The 19,144-nt window shown below is 50.9% G+C and overlaps 4 protein-coding genes across 4 annotated transcripts; 1 reads left to right on the top strand and 3 right to left on the bottom strand.

The window, feature by feature from the left end:
* Positions 1 to 1,597: 1,597 nt before the first annotated feature.
* Positions 1,598 to 7,572, top strand: V8C40DRAFT_287209 (uncharacterized protein; the record flags this gene model as incomplete). The annotated part of the gene is made up of 26 exons (XM_083222668.1): positions 1,598 to 1,655; positions 1,724 to 1,808; positions 1,888 to 2,444; positions 2,502 to 2,634; positions 2,695 to 2,880; positions 2,946 to 2,965; positions 3,030 to 3,139; positions 3,210 to 3,602; positions 3,663 to 3,739; positions 3,792 to 4,429; positions 4,501 to 4,725; positions 4,785 to 5,248; positions 5,299 to 5,348; positions 5,409 to 5,436; positions 5,528 to 5,610; positions 5,726 to 5,840; positions 5,958 to 6,056; positions 6,125 to 6,159; positions 6,211 to 6,294; positions 6,347 to 6,395; positions 6,458 to 6,558; positions 6,618 to 6,680; positions 6,784 to 6,922; positions 6,990 to 7,090; positions 7,160 to 7,211; positions 7,271 to 7,572. The coding sequence occupies 26 exons, from the start codon at positions 1,598 to 1,600 to the stop codon at positions 7,298 to 7,300; spliced, it is 3,975 nt and encodes a 1,324-aa protein (XP_083073753.1). The 3' UTR covers positions 7,301 to 7,572.
* V8C40DRAFT_244335 (uncharacterized protein) lies at positions 7,563 to 11,504 on the bottom strand. The gene is made up of 3 exons (XM_083215628.1): positions 10,705 to 11,504; positions 8,637 to 10,533; positions 7,563 to 8,562 (listed from the first exon to the last, which is right to left on the bottom strand). The coding sequence occupies exons 1-3, from the start codon at positions 11,121 to 11,123 to the stop codon at positions 7,792 to 7,794; spliced, it is 3,087 nt and encodes a 1,028-aa protein (XP_083073752.1). The 5' UTR covers positions 11,124 to 11,504; the 3' UTR covers positions 7,563 to 7,791.
* Positions 11,505 to 13,113: 1,609 nt separating this feature from the next.
* On the bottom strand, positions 13,114 to 15,176 carry V8C40DRAFT_287207 (cleavage polyadenylation factor subunit CLP1; the record flags this gene model as incomplete). The annotated part of the gene is made up of 4 exons (XM_083222667.1): positions 13,114 to 13,866; positions 13,928 to 14,194; positions 14,257 to 15,046; positions 15,141 to 15,176. 4 exons carry the CDS (start codon positions 15,174 to 15,176, stop codon positions 13,604 to 13,606), a joined length of 1,356 nt encoding a protein of 451 aa, XP_083073751.1. The 3' UTR covers positions 13,114 to 13,603.
* Positions 15,177 to 15,606: 430 nt separating this feature from the next.
* Positions 15,607 to 18,037, bottom strand: V8C40DRAFT_244325 (inositol polyphosphate multikinase). Its single transcript, XM_083215627.1, has 2 exons — positions 17,419 to 18,037; positions 15,607 to 17,288 (listed from the first exon to the last, which is right to left on the bottom strand). The coding sequence occupies exons 1-2, from the start codon at positions 17,484 to 17,486 to the stop codon at positions 16,184 to 16,186; spliced, it is 1,173 nt and encodes a 390-aa protein (XP_083073750.1). The 5' UTR covers positions 17,487 to 18,037; the 3' UTR covers positions 15,607 to 16,183.
* Between the last annotated feature and the right edge of the window lie 1,107 nt (positions 18,038 to 19,144).

Genomic DNA, 19,144 nt, shown 5'->3' with positions numbered 1-19,144 from the left:
GCTTGTCTGTTTATCTCGTGTATGCAGTGGCTGTGTCTTATGAAAGCACAACAACAAACGGCACAGTCACAGTCATAGTTGCACATCCTCTCTCTCTACAGGATCAGGATACAATATGGGGCACATCTTCGTGATCTCCTCTGCTTGACCGCAGCTGCAGGTAAATCTCTCTTCATCACAAAGACCCCCACACACAATGTCTTACTTTTTTTTTTCTCTCTTTTCTCACCCAACCCGGCCGCACTAGCATCTGCCCAAACTAGACAACCGTCATCTCGGTGTGCAGTAGGAAAGAAAAAGAAGATGCAAAAGAAGTGGAAACTTGCAGACTGGACCCTCCTCCCAGTCAGCTGGATGTGAGTTCCCATTTGTATTATTCATCCGCTTCGGCCAACGCGGGTGCTTCCGCTAGCTATCTGGATTAGCACAAGTTATGCAATGGGCTCCGAAGATTCGGTGAAAGGACGGCGGCCTGTTAATGCGCGGGAGCTTGGGTTAGTTTACCCCCTTGCACGGACAGTATCTCTGCTTATTTCAACGCGTTTGCTCCGAATTGCGGAGACTTTGGATTCCCCGACAAGCCACTCAGCAAGCAGTTGCATGAAAGAGGCTCCAAAGGAGGCGAAACTCTGAGGAGTCCTAGGCAACGAAGCAAACAGGAGGCGGGACAGAGGAGGCGAGGCGAGGAGGCGAGAAGACAAGAAGCGGAAGCGGGAACGGGAAACAGGAGCCCATTCTTCGAAACCACCTACCAAAACCGACCAGACGTTGGGTCAGAATCAGAGTCATTCGGCCAGCAAAGATCAATTGGACGTCGATAAAAGGGTTTCCGGGCGGCATCCGCGGCGCTTGCAATTGCTCCCTGCAAACATCCTGATGGGTTTAAAAGGGTTGCATGTGCAGATGACCCCTAACGTTCGCGCTGCAGACGATGCCCGTCCGTCCTATGCATTGCATGTACTTTAGTCTTTAGGTGAACCGCAATGCGATGAATCGATTCCTTGGCCCATCGCCACCGTTTTCCAAGTGCCTTATAGGCCAATGGACGGATCCCCGCCTTATCGTCGTGCACGACGTTATCACGCTTCAGGCATAGGTTGGCCTTCATGGGTTGACGTGTTCTACGCACCAGTCCCTAAAGCACAAATCGAGGCGCGAGTCAGTGAAGCGAGTCTCCACGTGTGTGACCGCCTGATGTCCCCAATAATACGTGTAACGGGATAGATGGACCCCTTTCATAGCAGGGCATAGCAGGGGGTCCTCACAAAGGTCGCCTTGTGCAAGCAGAGTCAGGCACCGCAAGAGGACGTTATGGCAGCCCAACTTGAGCAGAGGCCCTGCAAACGGCCTATCACATGTCGCCGCCTTACACCAGGATTTGCATTGACGTGGACTCGGAGCTGGCACAAGTTGTATCCATTCATGATCCTTGTCTGGGAGCTAATCCCTTTCAGTGGGCGTTTGGGGGGCTTTCCAGCCTTTTTTCTCTTTACCGCTTGATGAGAACTTCATTTTATATTATACAATGCCAGCGACGGCTATCAAGTGAAGCATTTCATCAGTATCCGTCGTCAAGCATTGACAAAAGACTGCCATCATGGTTATGCGAATGAGGTCGCTGTCTCAGCGCATGCCGTCGTGGTCCAAGTCAGCCAGTATGATACTCTTGCCCTATCTGATTCCTTCACCGCGTAATTGCAGTCGTCTGATGCCAAACCTGTAGAGCGACTCTCAAGAAGCGATGGCCGCTTCAGCACGTCCACCGAGCGCATGAACAGCTCATCTATGGATCTCAATGACCCTTCACTGTATGGAACCAGCTCGTCTTATCTCTTCTCACCGCAATGATCCGGATGCATGTGTGCTAACCAGAGCCCAACCGTGAAGTCAGCTGGAGGAAAAGAGTTTCCAGCTGGTTGCTGGCGGGACCAGCGACCAGCTACGATGGCTTGAGATTGACAACGGCGTCAAGAAGGATGAGGACGACGCGCCTATTAGCGAATTGAGCCCCAGCGAGGATCCCTCTAGTGAGGAGCCCTCTAGCGAAGACGCTCTCGACGATATTGCCGAAGGCGAGAACGCTGATGGTGAGAATGCTGATGGCGAGATTGTCGTCAGTGAGAATGCCACCAGCGTTCATGTTCCCAGCGTCAAGGCCGCCAGTGTAAGGGCCACCAGTGTCAAGGCCGTCAGCGTCAAGACGGCAAGCGAAAAGATTGCTCTCGATGATGCTACAGACGTCGACCCTGACGAGGCTATCAACTACGTGCTTCAGTGCAACGACGACGTCAACCATCATCTGCGACAGATTAACGATGCCCTCAACCTCATCAGCATCATGGGTCCGACGCGTAGTGGCAAATCAACCCTCATGAACCTTCTTGCGGGATGCACGGAGGAGCCGCTGTTTTCCACCAGCCCCGGAGCCGAATCGTGGACAAGAGGTAAGAAGAATCATTTGTGCATATTGCTGATAATTACTAACTCAATCTCTCGCATAGGTACAAATCTGGGAAACAAGATTATGGGTGCCAAGGAATTCTCCAGACTTGATGACGGCGTAGAGGTGGCATTGGCAAACCCTCAAAAGGTTGCCTTCCTCGACACAGAAGGCCATGGAGACCAGGGCGACTTGTACGAGTTAGTAGCATCCACCCTTTTTACCATGCTGGCAGATGCTAAAAGTAATTGCAGTATCATGCTCTTCACTCCCGCCATTCTATGCTCTCGTGTCATCGTTTTCAACACTACAGATGTTGCCAAGGACACCATCCTGACGAGCTTGGCGATGATGACGCTGGCCGCTAACAAGCTAAATTTCGGTGGTGACAAGAAGACCAGTGGACCAAAGTTTGGTCAGTTGGTCATTATTATCAACAAGTGAGTTTCCCATTTGATTCCATTCGACATGCATCAGATTTGGTTGGTCTAACAGTCGTCAAAAGGTATGATCTTGGAGGCTCGGGTAAGTTTACATGATACGAAATGAATCACCATTTCACATATAATAATACTAATCACCCAACCAGTGGATGATGTCAGAAAGAACATCCTCAAAAAAGAAATTGGCAGGACCGAGGCGGTTAAGAGGAGAAACAAGATTCGAGAGAAGCTGTCCTCCGAATTCGAAGGTGTCACAGTAAGCCATCTCATGACCTAACATTTGTGATGTAAGAAGGGAGAAGCGACAAGTACTTACACAAATCCAGGTTCACCTGCTTCGTGGCAACTCTCTCAAGGAGGGAGTGCAGAGCCAGATCAACGACAAGACCAAGGAATTCCTTGTTCTCGATGATTTCAACGACAACTACGTCAAAGACTTCAAGAACCTGCGAGCCCAGCTGTCCCAGATGCTCCGAACTCCTCGACTCGTCGCCGGAGCTCCCTTGTCTGGTGCTTCAACCGCAGATTTTGTGTCAAGCATTGTCAAGTCCATCAACCGGCTTGAGCAAAACGGCCAGCTTCACGTGCCCGATATTTGGCGGGCGGCCGAAAACGAGGCCATTAACAGATCTCACATCAAACTCCACCACGACTTTAGGGAAGCATGCAATAAGCTGATCCAGGACCCAGCACTCATCAGCACTAAGGATTGCAACAAGGTATGCTCATATTTGTCTTGTCTTTGTATGTCACTTTTGTGCTAAATGAATTGGATTTAGAAACTCGATCGTATTATGCACAAATGCATGGCGGATGTGCGTAATTCGCTCAAATACCTCTCACAACAGACCATCAAGTAAGGAGCAAACCCTACTGTAGCATTTTTGGCAGTTCGTTAACGATCCTAGGGATACGTGTGAGAGTCTTATCAAGGAGTCGGATGGCCAGCGAAATGAAGTCTTGGCCGCAAACCTCCAGAAGATTGAGGCATTCGCCGAGAAGGAGCTGGCTGATTTGATTGCCTCAATACAAGACACCGTGAATGATGCAGTCTCCGACTTCAAATCCATTTCTTCCAACACCTCAGAGAAGATGTTGGATCAGCTTCACGGCGACCTGCTGGAAGCCTACAAGAAGAAGATCTCATCCTACGACGAGCAGGCTCTGAGGGGAAACTACGCAGTCACATACGACCGCGCATTCTTCACAGCAGCGGCGATTGCCAAGCAGAACCTCAATACCGCTTGGGCTTCATGGCTTGTTGAGCAGGACACGACAAGCTCCGAGGCAATTGCTGCCGCCTTTGAGAAGCTTTATCAGGAGACTCTGATTGGCGATGAGTCTATCTGGGAGACGAGCGCGGATGAGGAGCAGAGCTCTCATCTGACGCACTACAATAACACCATCGATACTGAGTATCTATGGGAGAATGCAGAAACGATTAAGACGAATTACGCGGAAAAGGTTGACAAGGCCAAGAACCTTGTCAAGGCAAAGGTTACTGTTCGAGAGCAGGAGATGGCCAAGGACGTTGCCCAGGAACTTGGTAAGTTTGAATAGATGAGACTACGAATCGTTCTTTGTCGATTCTCTGGCTAATGTTTCTTGTTTCTTTAGAAAAACATCTCGCAGCTTATCAGAGACAGCTGGACGAGTCTCTGCTGCCCAAGGACGATGTTGGAGAGTTCAAGGCCCTCACTGACACCACAGCAACCCGTGAAAACCTCATTACCTTTTTGAAGGAGAAGTCCATGAGCAACCGCCTGTATGACCACTACCTGAATGAGTTTGACAACCAACTGTCTGCCAAGAAGAGCACATTTGGCGACAAGTACTCAGCTGGTAAGAATATCTTATTTCCCCTACCTCATTTACCATCGGCTGCTAACACTTTCAAACAGTTCTGAAGGAATTCTTGTCATACATTGACAAGGAGCTTGACCGAGTCGTCAAGGCCCAAATCGACGACTTCAAGAACCAGAGCGACACGCTCCAAGTCACCAGGTTCCTTTCCAAGGAGAAAATCACATCCCACCTCGCCACCTGCGAAAGCACCGCCAAGGCCGCCTTCGAGAGCAACGTCGCCCACCTCAGCCTCTCGCAAGAGGAGGCCAAGCTCCGCGTCACCGAGGCCCGCAACAGGCTGGCCAGCGGCATCTCCGACTACCACATCGCCAAGCTGCTGCTCCTGGACTCCCTCGTCAACAAGTGGAACCGCCAGGCGCTCAACCGATGCGTCAACGAGGTCCTGTCCGGCGTCGTCGACTTTACGCTGGATACCCCCGAGAAGCTGGAGGAGGCTGTCCGGAAGGCCAAGATGACCTACTTTGGAGAGGCTTGTGGTGAGATGACGAAACAGGCCGAGGTAAGTTTCCACGATATTTGGGGAGGAGAATCGCTGACACGAAAACAAAGACTTGGGAGACTTTTGAACGCAAAGCCGACACGCTGTACGAGAACATTCGGTGAGTTTCAAGTTTACCCTGACAATCCGTAAAATTCATGTACTAACAATCCTTTCATAGCCGCGCTCAAGCTGTCTTCAAGTTAAAGGTTCGAAACCACCACCGCCGCCCTACTTCCTAAGCCTCGCCCTTTTTAATTTTTCTCCTTCTTTTCAATCATGACTAACTCCCCACCGCAGGGCATCAGCTATGAATCAACGACCTCGGAGCTGGAATCCAAAGTCATACACGGGATAAGCCGCCCCTTCGCTGACCTAGCCAAGTATGCAAAAAAATCTCCTTATTACGCCATAATTTGGTTGCTCAGATTCTGCAAAAAATCTTTGTACTCAGCCATTATTTGGTTAATAAGATTCCTACTCACATATAATCGCTAGTCTCCTCGGCATGTCCTGGATATCCAGCGGGTCAGAATTCCAGCATGAGCTCCACCCCGAAGGCAACTCAAGGTCATATCTGCTCAAGAACTTGAGCAAGCCAAAGGGATACGGCGTATGTACATATCATCATCATAATCAAAGAAACAAAAAAGGACAAGAGAAAAAAAAAGAGAAAAAACAATTCATATTTTTGATTTGAGGGGGGTAGGCTAACTGATTTGGCGTTCAGAACAAGCAGTGCACAAGTCTCCGCTTCGACAACTGGACGGCCGAGTTTTCTGATTTCGTATTCGACGAGCCCATCATCCAAGAGCTGTCTCCTTTTACCGTCCGTACTCCCCTTTTTATCACCGCCATTGTCGGTCCAGTTTGATGCTGAAACAAAAACCCATACAGGTCAAAACCCTCACAGTGCCAGCTCAGGACGAGAAGTAAGTATACCACCACTTACATCCAACTTTACCTCTAACCCTCTCGTGTAGCACGCAGGTCAACATTGCCATCAAGGAAGAAAAGACGGAGGCAATCACTCACTCCAATGCCGCCATGTTTACCGCTCAAAACGAGTAAGTCACCGACCCCCCCTCATCAAACAAAGCTAATCATCTCACCCATTAGGTACGCCTCCGCCACCGGCATTGAGCAAGTCGTCACGGACCACATTAAGGTATGTTCTCAACATGAACCAACAAGCAATGTGTTCTTACATAAACTAACTCATTATCTCAGACCGCGTTCAACGGATCAGACACCTTCGTAGACACCAAGCGCAACGAAGTCACCCTCAACATCGACTTCGACTGCCCCGTCATCTGTCCCGCAAACCGAGCGTACGCCCACCCACTCACTTCCTCCATCCCAAACTTTACCAAAGCTAACTGATTCACAGAACCACCGTCACTTGCTCCGGCTACACGCAGCTCATGTCCATCACATACACCGCCAAGATGAAGTAAATAAACCCCAATGCCGCCATGTTTACCGCTCAAAACGAGTAAGTCACCGACCCCCCCTCCCTTTTCACCCTCATCAACACTAACATTCCTCTCACTCAGGCTCGTCCCCGAAGTCACCTTCACAGGAGGCTACGTCCGCACCGGCAGCAAAACCGGCGAAGCCCCCAACTTCCTCAAGGGCGAGACCAAGAAGCGCGTCTACACGGACATTCCCAACGGTCCCGCCAACGAGCTCAAGGTAAAAAGCATCCCATCTAACTTAACAAGTCAGTTGGGAAAAAGCAAAACTAACAAAAACAAAACAGGACAAGGCAGCTTCCGACGCCGACCCGTGGAACTGGACCGAGGCTCTCGCCAAGAACCCCAACATCCAACCCCTCGTCGACCGCATCAGCGATCCGCAATGGTAAGCAAAAAACCCTCCCCCAAAACTCAAGCCACAGTAAACAAAGACAAAGCTAATCTCATCCTCCAGCTACGAAATGTACGTCCGCGGAAAGTGGGAAGGCATCAGCGGTTGGAAATTCGTACGTGCTCCCCATCTCTCCCTCCCTCAACCTCACAAAACTAACACTCAAAAACAAAGGTCATCCAAACCGACATCAAGACTGCATAAGCACCATCTTAACCAAACATCATAACCACACACTCACACACTCCAAACATCTCTGTCACTCACATTCCAAAGCATCCAAGCCCATCCGGCTCAAACTCACTCACACATATACCAACTATCCCAACTATATACCAACTTTACGTTCCACGCAAGCATTAGATACGGTTCACGACACTTTGCTTTTTAGATAGCCTACGCAGCAGACACACATATCACTTACTAGAATGAAATTACGCGTTATCTGACAGGAGAGACGAATTACTCAAAAACAAAAAAGATTCCAATTTGTGCCAAACGAGTGAATAACCTAATACTGCATAACTTATACGTATACTTATACTTATACTGTAGACATTCTGATGATAGATAGTATAGTAGCCAAACTGTTTGAGAAAAGTTTTCGAGAAAGAGTGAAAGAATGAAAAAGTCTCTGTCCCTCAAGTGTGCCTTGTGGAACTCCAACAACTTAGTAGACTCAGCCACATACAGACTTACGCCTGCGAGATGGCTGCCTGGTTGGGATGCTTGTCGATGCCGAGGCTAAAGCGGCGCTTGATAGCCTTCCAGGCTTCAATGAGCACAATGTAGACCGCCACGCAGCCAAACACGACACCCCACTCCCACGTTAATGCCTGGTGCTTAAACACAACCTTGTTGACGTAAGGAATGTAAATGACAGGAAAGGTAATGATGAATCCCGCAACAACGGACCAGAACAAGAAATGATTGTGATAGATTGTCTTAAAGACGGACAAGGGGCCCTTCCACCTCTCGTCCATGTTGAACAGACTACGATGAAAGTGCTTCACCTCCCAAGCAGTAATCAGGAGCAAAAAGCTCAGAGTAGCAAACGTCGCGGCTCTCGCACGAAACACGAGGCCGCATCCAGCATGGCCGTGGCCGTTCTCATTGCAGTCGATAGGCAGGTCATGAAAGCCCTGTCCAGAAGATGCATAAGCCACCAGCATAAATGCCGCCAGGCAGAGAGACCCCATACAGGTGCCATACACGAACTGGTCCCGAATCAGATCCAAGGTGAAGACTCCCGACCGCAAGTTGCGGGGCGGACGCTGCAGAATGTCTGGCTGCGCCTCTTCCAAGCCCAAGCCAAGAGCAAGGGGTGACGAGGTGACCAGGTTAGCCCATAGGATTTCGAGTGGCGACAACGGAAACACAGCAATCTTGTCCTCATCCTTGAACGCCAGCCCAATCAATAGAAGGATGACCTGGGCCAAGTTGGAAGTGAGGAGATGCAAGAGGAACTACAAGCATATACACGTTAGCCCAATCATCTTTGTACAAGTATGCGTGGCTTAGGAGGAGTCAACAAGCCTACCTTTTGGATATTGTCTGCAAGCCGGCGTCCTTCCTTGATGCCTGTCACGATGGATGCAAAGTTGTCATCCGTCAGCACCATGTCCGACGCTTCCTTGGCCACATCGCTTCCCCTATCGCCCATGGCTATGCCCACGTCGGCCTGCTTCAGTGCTGGCGAATCGTTGACGCCGTCACCAGTCATGATGCAAAACGCCTTCCGGCGATGCAATGCCTTGATGACTCTGACTTTGGTCAGGGGGCTGCATCTGGCAATGACAAGTGGAAGGGTATCCATGGCATCGATCTGGTCGTCTGTAAGATTACCAAAATCGATCGCCGACATGACAGTTTTCGGGGACAAGGGTACGTCATGCGACAAGATGCCGACTTCGTATGCAATCGCAGTCGCCGTCTTGATATGGTCGCCCGTCACCATGTGCACGGCAACACCGGCCTGACGACATTGCGACACTGCACCGGCCGTCTCTGGACGGGGAGGATCATACAGACCAGCAAGCCCCAGGAAGTGAAGGCCACTTTCGACCTGGGCGCGGTCGTGAGCGTCCTCCTTCTCCCTGTCCAGGAATCTGTTGGCGATGCAGAGCACTCTGAGGCCTTCAGCAGCGAGCTCCTCTGCCTTGGCGTGGATCGTCTGCTTCAGCTCTTCAGATTCGTCGAGCTTCGGCACAACTACCTCAACGGCACCTTTGGTATACACTTGGGACTTGGCATCGATGTCTCTACCATAGACAACACTCATGAGTTTGCACGACGAGTCAAAGGGGTGCTCTGCGACGAGCTCGTCGCCGGCAGTCTTATTCTTCCCAAAGCGCAGAGCAAAGACTTTGAGAGCTATCTCCGTAGGCTCCCCCACTGCCTTCCATTCATCTGACCCAAAGGCCGTTGTTGTGACACTACTGGAGTCAGTTTCGAGCTCCTTCCTGCCGTCGCTAACGGTGGAGTTGTTGCATAGGACCAGAGTGTCGAGAAAGGCGTTGAAGCAAGTTCCTACGAGTGATCCGGACCACGACACGGTGCCGCTGCTCGGATCATATGGGTTGGAGGTACCTTCGATAAGCCCAACGAGGCCGCCTCGAAGCCACACTTTGCGGGCAATCATGCGTCCCTGGGTGAGGGTGCCGGTCTTGTCGGAGCAAATGTTGGTTACTCCTCCAACGGCCTCGAGAGACGGCATCTGGCGAACGATTACATGTCCCTTAACCATTGCCTTGGTAGCGACAGCCATAGTGACGGTAAGTACGGCAAGGAGGGACTCCGGAATAACGGCGACGCCAACACAAATGCCGTACAGCAGAACATTGTCGTCAATGTCCCACCTACTAACAGAGAAGACAATGACGGCTAGTAAAATGGCCAAGGCGAATAGCAGGAGAGCAAACTTGCTGAGAGTGACTTGCAGAGGCGTCCCTTCTAGGCCAAGAATGTTCCTGCTAGTCTGGTAGCAGTTGATTAGGAACCTGCTGACGGGGCCAGAGCCAGTGTTCTGCTTCTTCTTTTGACGCAGCAGTTCGGCAATCTGGCCCACCTCGGTCTTCATCCCGGTGGATATTACAATGCCAGTCGCCCGGCCTCGAGTCACGGAGCTGCCAGTGTAGACCAAGTTTGTTCGATCGCCCATAGGGAGATTGGGGTCGTTGAAGATGACGTCTGGCTTCTTGCTGATGGCTACAGATTCACCCGTGAGGTGAGATTCGTCCGTTGCGAGGTTGATGCCTTGAACAAGACGTAAATCGGCGGGAACTACGTCTCCAGTGGAGAGCCAGACCAGGTCACCCTTGACTAGGGTTTCTGCCTTGACGGTATCGTTGAACCCATTCCGGATGACTTTGCATTTGGGAGTAGACAAGGCGTAGAGCGACTGGATTGTCTGCTCGGCGCGATAGTCCTGGATCAACCTGTAATTTTGTTTCATAACGTGTGAGCAAGACATGAAAAGTAGTGGGAAGCATGTAGATGGTTCCCTTTAAGAGAGAAGTAGAAGAAAGAAAGAAGAAAGAAAAGAAATAATGGCTATAGCAGTAGGCTTGGTCTCTTCCTTTCTGCGTCAGTTTCATTTTGCAACATACCCCACGATGATATTGAGGAGAATGACGGCCAGGACCACGCCACCTTCGACAAAGTCGTGAATGGCAAAGGACAGCGCCATTACGGCGATGAGCACGGCAGTCAAGGCATTGGCAACCTGTTGGAGAAAGATCTCCCAGATGGAGATGCCCTTTGCTCCCTTGATAGTGTTTGGGCCGTCCCGAGCCAAGCGGGCGGCAGCCTCCTCGACACTTAGTCCATCTTCGGCGTCGGTTTGGAGGAGCTCAGCTACTCGCCGGGCTGATAGGGTGTGAGGACAATGCGGCTTCTCTATAGCTAATATGTCGGGGGGTTCCGCTATAGGAGGCTGGTCGTCCTGGCTGCTGGAGAGGGTCGACGAGTCCGACGAGGCGTTGGCGTCTTGTGCACCATTCGTGACGACAATAACGGTCTCTCCCATCGAACGGGTATCGAGAAGCTGTTTCCAGCCGGGACAAGACACGCGGTCTTTTTATTTATATATATGAACTTGTTTGGGGTAAAGTCAAACGGCTGATCCTCCTTGCCCTTTTCTGGTGGTGGGGGGTTGGAGGGGCAGACACGAACGAGAGGGGCAGAGATGAAGAAGCAAAAGAAGAGGGATAGAAGGGAAGAAGAAAAAAGATTCAAGTTCCTTCAAGATCCGTCTGGCTAACTATACAGGTAGCTATAAGATACAACCTTGTTTAATACAAGACAAAAAAAGAGGCGAAGTGAAGCCTGGGAAAGGCAAAGGGTAGAAGAAGAAGGGGAAGCAAGCATCCCGGAAACAAGAGTGTAGCTTCCCACTCGGTTTTATAATGATGGAACTTGTATCTTGGCCCAAAGCACCTGGCCGGCCGATCAAACAAGCCAGCAAATCACAGGCGGGCTGGGCAAACAGCACGCCGTTATCAAACGGAGGCGGCGGATAGATAGAAAGACGATATGCAAGGTGTGGAGGGGGGGAGAAGAGATGAGAGACCCGATTTCCGCTTGGAGACGAAGCCGCAGCCCACCCTGCAGCTTGGAGCTAGTTTCGCAAGGAGCTGCTTGTGTGTGATGTGCCAAGAGACACTATGTGAGGGATGATGCGAGATTGAGTTCATGGTGAGGGAAGTTGCTTTTTTTTTTTTTTTTGGAGAGAACTTCATCTTCGTCATTGCTGATTGCCGCTTATCCATCTATCGATAATAAGACAGCATGTGACTTGATAACACAAGAGCAGCAATTATGTACATATTCCTTATATCCATCCCTTAATACAGCTCTTCTACATCAATCTCAATATCATCAACATCAACATTAACCAACCACAGCAGAATCGATTGACTTTCCCCATCCCATCCCCCCTCAGCTTTCCCAAATGCTATCCCATCGGGGGCACGTGCTACTGCACCCCACGGCACAACGGCAATCAATCAAACCAACACACGCCCAATACGCCAGCAATCATGTCATGTCACTGCAAAGAAACAAACCTTTTGCCGGGATCTGCCCTCAGGCTAGCGACTCCGTGACCACGGCCCCAGACCAATCGAACGGCAGCTTCATATGCCCCGCCCCCCGGTGATATGGGCCCGGAGGGGGATTACAGCAGAGGACAACATCAATGTGGAGCGTGTCAGTGGCTGCACGGCGTCGTATAGTGGCATCTGGCTGCTGTATTGTATATAACCATGTTGCCATAGCGGGTGCTTAGACATCTTGTTCCAGTCCAGAAACCGTCATAGATTGTGTTTTGGGTTACTTTCGGCCGAGGTCCGTTTCTATTTCTATTTTGCTTCCTCTGAGTTCCCCAATCTCGAGCATCTCAATCTCGATATCATCATCCAGGGTAACCCATCAAACCACCACATCCCTCCCCATCTCCAGCATCACCACAATCCTCATCATCTTCATTCACTCAAAACCCCGCACCTCTATGTCTCCAGAAAAAAAAGAAACCACTTGCCTCTCTATCCAAACGCCAATTCTCTTGGCAGACACACCCATTCCCACTACCTCAAAAACCCCGTCAATCTTACGTATCCCGCGCCCGCACTTCCGCTGCCCAAAAGTGGCGGTACACGTGCTCGACGTCTCATCCACACCTTGTCTCGTTCCGTGTTAGTCCGGGCCATGCGAATAAAATGCTGGGCAGACTCAAGTAATACGCAATTTCGACAGCATCGGCACACGGAAGACGGATTTGAGCCACACCAATACTGTACGTACAGTCAGACGAAGCGAACCTAACCTTCTCGCTTCCTCGGCCTTGATGATATAAGTCCATGTGAACTCCATCACATCAGAAGCAGCACTGTGCCAAAGCAACGCAATAAAACAATGAAAAGCTTCAATAATCATCAGCTTTCCGCCACAGACCAAGCCACTAATCGATTAAGCATAACCAACCCGGGCACAGCCGGAGCACTTCACCCATGCTCTCTCTCCTCATAGATTCTTGGCTCTTCTCCTCTGGTCTGTCTTGGCTCGACGCGTGTTCACCGTATCATTTACAAGAGGGCCAACTTCTAAATCGCAAAACCGATGCTAAGCCTCCCCCTTGCCCCCTCCCCTTGCGTTGGTCTTTTTGTCGAAATGCCTCTTCTTGTTCGGTTCTGTTCGGATAAAATTGCACATGTGATGTCGTTGCTGCATATGGTGTACCTTGGCAATGCCACCTGATACATCAGACAGCATAAAGTGCTCCAAGTACGAAGGCGCAGCCAACCAAACACCATCGTGCAGGTCTTGCAATCGAGATAGAACATCGTACTTTCATCCCTCGCATAAAACGAATTCCTTAGGCAACACAAGCCCTCGAGTCTGTCAGTCACCTGTCAAGAAGTGTTAAACATCACACCAAAGTCCCAGTCACACCATCGTGCACGCAATATTCATGACAAACTTTTTGACCTGCTTTTTTCCAAGATATTTCTATCCCAACAAGTTAATGTACGGCTCTGGCCACTTGCCCCATACCAGCGGTCTATCTCCCAGTCTCCCGCTCACCGGTGCCAAAATCTTAATCTTCCGCCTATCCTCGTCCACGTCCGCCACATAGACGAAGCCCATCACATTGGCTGCGCGAACCACGTCCGGGCTATCACGAACAGAGGCGTTCATAACTGCAAAAGTCCAGTGCTGCATGAGAGACGAGGGCTCTTCCGTGACTAAGCTGTGCTTTTCATCAGGTGAATCTGTAGAATGCAATTGTCAATGACACTGCGTATCGAATAGTAAGAAACGGGTTTGACTTACAGTCTGCCAGCTTGTAAATGACTAGACTATCAAAGTCGACCTGTTGAATCTGTGGGCTCAACGTCCTTTTTGCGTCTCCAAAGAAGTATTCTTTAATCACAGCCTCGCGCGATTGCTCCAGAAACGACTCGTCCCTCTCCACTACTCCATCGGATTTGTCAATGGAGACCACTTGTATAGCCTCCCCAAGACTTGTCTTTTCCGTTGCAAACCGGCTCGAAAGTTGAGTGTGGATTTTGGGCGACCCAACCACCACCACAATGTTGACTGCACGCAAGATATTAGCCGTCTCGTAATGACAGATCCATAGCATCTTAGAAATGGCTTACCTGAAAACTCATCAACAATATGTGCCACCAGCTCTAGCCCAATCTGACCGTCTTCGCTAATTCCAATCCCATCCACAATCACTCCCGACCCCTTGACCTCGTCGTCCTCACTCAACCGGCTGCTAACCGCTCCAGCCAGCCTAGCAATAAGTTCGCGATAAAGATCCTCATCATCCTCCGCAGATTCTCTTCCATAGTTGAACACCATCGGTAGCTTGACAGGTATCGTGCTCGGTCCGCTCGTCGGGGTCGACCCCCAGCCATCCACAGCCTCAGGGTCCATGACAGTCGCAAACACGCTGGCGCTCAGCGTCCCAGGCAAACTCAGCATGCCCTCCTTAGGATTCGCATTGACCGTAATCACCTGGTATCCCTGGCGCGTCGCATAGCTCGTCAACGTCTTGGCCACCGTCGTCTTGCCCGAGCTGGGCGGCCCAACCACCAGCACCCTGGGCCCCTCGCGGCGCTGTCTGGAGGCATCCACGCGCATGTCGTTAAGCCGCGCATGGAGGTTTACGTGCGAGGTTGCCGGGTTCGCAGCCGGATTCGAGTACTCGGCAATAGAGTCATTGTCGCACCGCCCGTCAATCTCCAGCTCGCAGCCGTGCCATGTCAGGATCTTGGACTTGATGCCGGAGAAGGTGTAGGCATTGCGCAGCGGCAATTCGACGCCGTCCTTTTCGGCTGTCCCCGAGAGGACCTTAAGGGTGAGGGAACTCCCCGGGGGCACTTGGAATCGCCATTCCCAAGCCGGGCGGAGGGAAATGGTTCGTGTCGAGGAAACGGCCGCCTGGAGAGAGGAAGAGTGTCAAGAGTGTCAGTAGAGCTGGTAGCAATCAAACCAACAATTCATCAATTTAGAGATTGATCAAAGAGTGACGTACTTGTACCGGGATTTGCCCAAGGCCGGGAATGGACATGGCCGCCTACATAAAGAAGAAAAAAGAGCAAGGCTGATGGCGGAGTGTCACAACTTTTGCTGGAGCTTGAAGCCGAAGCTCGAAGCTCGAAATCGATACTGCCGATACGTACCGACAAGCGCAAAGCGGGAACCAGTGCGACGTGTGGGGCCTTAGCTTTGTGGTAAAAGATACAGCATCGATCAGCTAAAATGTCATACAGTGAAAGGTATCTGCTAACATGATTGTGAATCGCTGTTTATTTCGAGGCCAACGGCCCGCTGACGTCTTCCAGCATGGCGCTAAGAATTAGATTCCAGCTGGGCTGCGTTGGTGCCCAGATCTTGCATATGGTTGATGATTAGGCATATAATTCTTTCTGTGTGAGTGATGAGGCAACCTGAAGGCAAATGTAGAGTAGAAATGTAAGAGAATCATATGAGAAAAAGTGTGATAGCTTCTATCGCTGTGTATTGTTTTAACCTAGATAGATGACACTATTTTCTAAATGACTTCATGTATAATCCGTTCCATGCATGCAAACCGCATCTCGTCTTCCCTCCAACCACCTAAACTCCATTAAATACAAAAGTTCAACATAAAAGTAATAAAGACGTAATGAAAGCAAAAACCTCCGTTGCGCCGAGGCCGTCATATCGTCATTATAGGCAGTAAAAAGACACATAATCTCCTCCCATCCCATCTCCATGCGGAGCCGAGCTCTACCTTTCAAAGTCTTGTTCCAAACCAACGTTAACACCACAAACACCTAGTTTTGGGTATTGTCTCTGTTTTTTTTCCCCTTCATCGTCATGTAGACTTCTCTGGGTATCAGGAAAGATTCTCCTTCCAGAAGGTATAAATATTGCCCGCCCTGTTTTTTCTTCTTTGCAAAGAGGATGCCATCAAATTCCCACAACGCCGGTAGCCACTCCCATCATGCCAATGGGGTGCGGTCTTGTTGTATATACAGGTACAGACACGGGGAAAGCGACCAATAAAAGAAAGCCATGCCATCGTGCATGAGTCTAGTCATCTTCGCCAGCCAGCTCTTTGAAAATCCGTAAAAGACTTCTGACTCCAGTAAGGGTATTCTCGTCGGGCCCGTGGCCAGGGGTGAAGTTTGCGTGCGCAAAGTCGATGAGTTTTAGAGTGTAGATTTGGGGTAACTGGAGGTCGTCCTCATCCTCATCCTCGTCTTCAAAGTCGTCTTCATCCTCCAAGACGATGCCGCTGTCCATTCGGTTGTCTAACCTCATGCCCACGCGCTCGACCGGTGGGCAGGTGTACGACTCGGCCGAATCACGGTCCATGATTTCGTTGTTCTTTTCAATCGCAGAGGCGAGCGCATCACCGTCGCCCTCGAAGATGAAGAGGAGAGACGACGAGTACATGCGGGTCTCGTGACTGGCCAAGACCTGCTCGATACGCTGCAAATCTCGCACAAAGGCGGAACACACGGCTCTGCCCAACTCTTGGTCAACGCCAGCAGCCTTGTTGAAGACGAATTTCCGGAAAGAGTCAACAACGTTGTCGTCATTGACCGTCAGCCGCCCAAAATCCTTGTCGTAGATTGTGTAGCCTTCGTCGTCCCACGTGGACTCGTCCTCCGAGCCTTGATATACTCGCATGCCGGAAATGCGGAAGCCCAGCTTTCCGTGCGTTGTCTGCGACGAGATTGTGTCAAAGCGCTTCTTCTTCTCGGCAGGGGCATCGTCGGCCCACAGCCGGACGCCAAGCTTGACGTCGAGAATGTTTGCCTTTTTGTAGCCAAACGAGGCGTTTTCCAACACCACCGACTTGTCCGTCTTGATCTTCTTGCCCTGTGTAGGAACCCATGTGGTTTGGTCTGAGGTGGCGTCAGGGGCGACTTTTGCGACGTGTTCTGCGATTGTCGCGGCAATCTGCTCTTTGGTGGTCTTGAGGTCGCCGTTGCCCGCGATGACTCCCATGAGCCCATCGTCAAGGGGCACCTCTTCGGGGTTGCTTAATCGCAGCTCGCCCATGAAGAGGGGCATGATGTCGGCAAAGTCGCGATAGCCTTGGGTCTCGACGGCTTGGTAAAAGTCGATCTCGGTCTGCGTGCACGGCTTGATGAAGAGCTCGCCGTCGGCGTCGCACAAGGTGCCCGCACTGTTGTTGCGCAAGAGGGATGGATTAGCATACATGATCACGATGGCATGAGACAAGTCTCTTCTTCTGCTTCCTCTGTCTCTTCCTCCTTGCGCGCACGCGTCACAGACAAAGGCACGGGATCACTCACTGTCCGGCAACGGCGTAGTTGTAGTCGCGGAGCTGGTCCGGAGTGGGAATTCTCTTTTTTCCTCCCATGGCTGTGATGTCCTAGTCTTGATCCAGGTCTTTTTTCTTCTTCTCTCCTCTTTCTTCTTTCACTCAAAGTAGGTATGCAAAACGTTTTATAGAATGCACGGGAAAAAGGGTCGTGATTGGCGCCGAAATAGGGCACGCCTGCAGGCTGCAAGATGACTCGGGTTTCAAGGACCGCCGCAGTCACAGGAATCGCGCAACCATGTCGAGCATCGGAAGAGAGGCGCTGAGTCAGGGCAGAGGCTCGAGGTTTTATGGTCAGTGTAGAGTAGGGTAGAGGAGCACAGAGGATATGGAAAAAATGCCTTGTGCCAGCGCCGGTTGGTGAATCGGATTGAAGCTTGCAGGTGAACAGACCAGACAAAAACAGAGTGGCGGCTTCTGACCGACTCGCTCAAACTGCGACAAAAGCACAAGCACAAGCGCTGTGCTGTTTCCCGCCACCAGGCCCGGCTCGGCATAGCCTGCGGGTTGCACGCCTTAGCGCCCTCTTCAGCCCATTACAGCAGGCCATAGCCCGCTAACCGGAGCCACAGGCGTCCACAGGCGTCTTTTGACCCCCAAGCAATTTGTCGCCCCCCCTTGCCTGGCTGCTGGAGCTGAGCCACACAGACCAAATTCAGCGCTTTTCAGCGCCGGCCAATCGCAGCGGCAATGCGTGTGAGATCTTGGTAAGGCGCACTGTTGGGTTGGGATGGATTCCTCACCTTCCACGCGGCAAAATGCACGTAATGGCATGGCATAGACTAGCATGCCAGACATGGGAGCGATAACGAGAGCGATGCAGGTTGGAAGGATTTGACAGATTATAGACGGGATTCCATATCCCCGTCCTGTATGTATAAAGCAGTGGTTGCCTCTACAGCTAGTGCATGTCATGGAAGACTTACAGGGGGGAACCCGGAGATAGAGTCACCGAGTGAGCGTGAGAGCTCTTCAGCTAGCTTCAGGCCGGCTAGGAATCATCATTCTCTCAGCCTCTCAGCCTTTCCAGGTCTCTTTCACTCTCGGCTTCAAATCATTTGGTTGCATGTTTCTCTCACGCTCGATCTCTCCACCTACTCTCTCTCTGTCTCTCTCTCCATGTCTCTCCTCAGCCTGGCTCGGCATCTCTCTCTTCCTCTACGTACTGTGTGTCGTGATTCGATATGTTTGCTCACCTGGATTCAATGACATGAAACAACTAATGCTGGCACTAGGTAACCAGCTGTTGCACCGCTATCTTCCGCGTCAACAGCGGGTCAATCTCCAAATTCACGGCCGTTTTGTTCACCTATGTAATGCTCTTCTGTTTTTTTCACTCCCGCGTGACTCTTTAGCACGGACATGTCCAACCAGATGGTGCCAAATGCTGCGTCAAACCGTTCACTTACATGCCAATACGTGTCAGCGCCAGAACCACAGCCACGCCCTCATCCTACAGAAGCACAGAGAGCAAAGCAGGTCATCTGGGAGTTGATAGAGTCCAGTGTCACCACCAACAGCCCATGCCCATGTCCTGCCTATACTGCCGATACCATGCCTACACATGCAGTCAGGGTCCATGTAGGTGACCAATACAGGACAACTCCTTTGTCATTCACAGCTGTTTCCTGACCAAAATAACACCAAATATCATCACTCTCTTTTTTTAAAAGCAGTAAATGGCGCACTGACAGCCT

This window comes from Trichoderma camerunense (assembly GCF_050948025.1).
Source record: "Trichoderma camerunense strain CBS 138272 chromosome Unknown V8C40scaffold_8, whole genome shotgun sequence".
Lineage (NCBI taxonomy): Eukaryota > Fungi > Ascomycota > Sordariomycetes > Hypocreales > Hypocreaceae > Trichoderma > Trichoderma camerunense.
The sequence above is the reverse complement of the archived record's forward strand: the minus strand, read 5'-3'. Positions and strand labels throughout refer to the sequence as shown.

What these genes read in the sequence shown, in the direction of transcription:
- V8C40DRAFT_244335 (XM_083215628.1), bottom strand. Translation starts at nt 11,123, where the DNA reads ATGGGAGAGACCGTTATTGTCGTCACGAATGGTGCACAAGACGCCAAC. An exon ending in CTCCTCAATATCATCGTGGG is followed by an intron (nt 10,534 to 10,704) that starts GTATGTTGCAAA and finishes ACAAAATTACAG; the next exon opens with GTTGATCCAGGACTATCGCG. An exon ending in TTGCAGACAATATCCAAAAG is followed by an intron (nt 8,563 to 8,636) that starts GTAGGCTTGTTG and finishes ATATGCTTGTAG; the next exon opens with TTCCTCTTGCATCTCCTCAC.
- V8C40DRAFT_244325 (XM_083215627.1), bottom strand. Translation starts at nt 17,486, where the DNA reads ATGGGAGGAAAAAAGAGAATTCCCACTCCGGACCAGCTCCGCGACTAC. An exon ending in AACTACGCCGTTGCCGGACA is followed by an intron (nt 17,289 to 17,418) that starts GTGAGTGATCCC and finishes GCGCAACAACAG; the next exon opens with TGCGGGCACCTTGTGCGACG.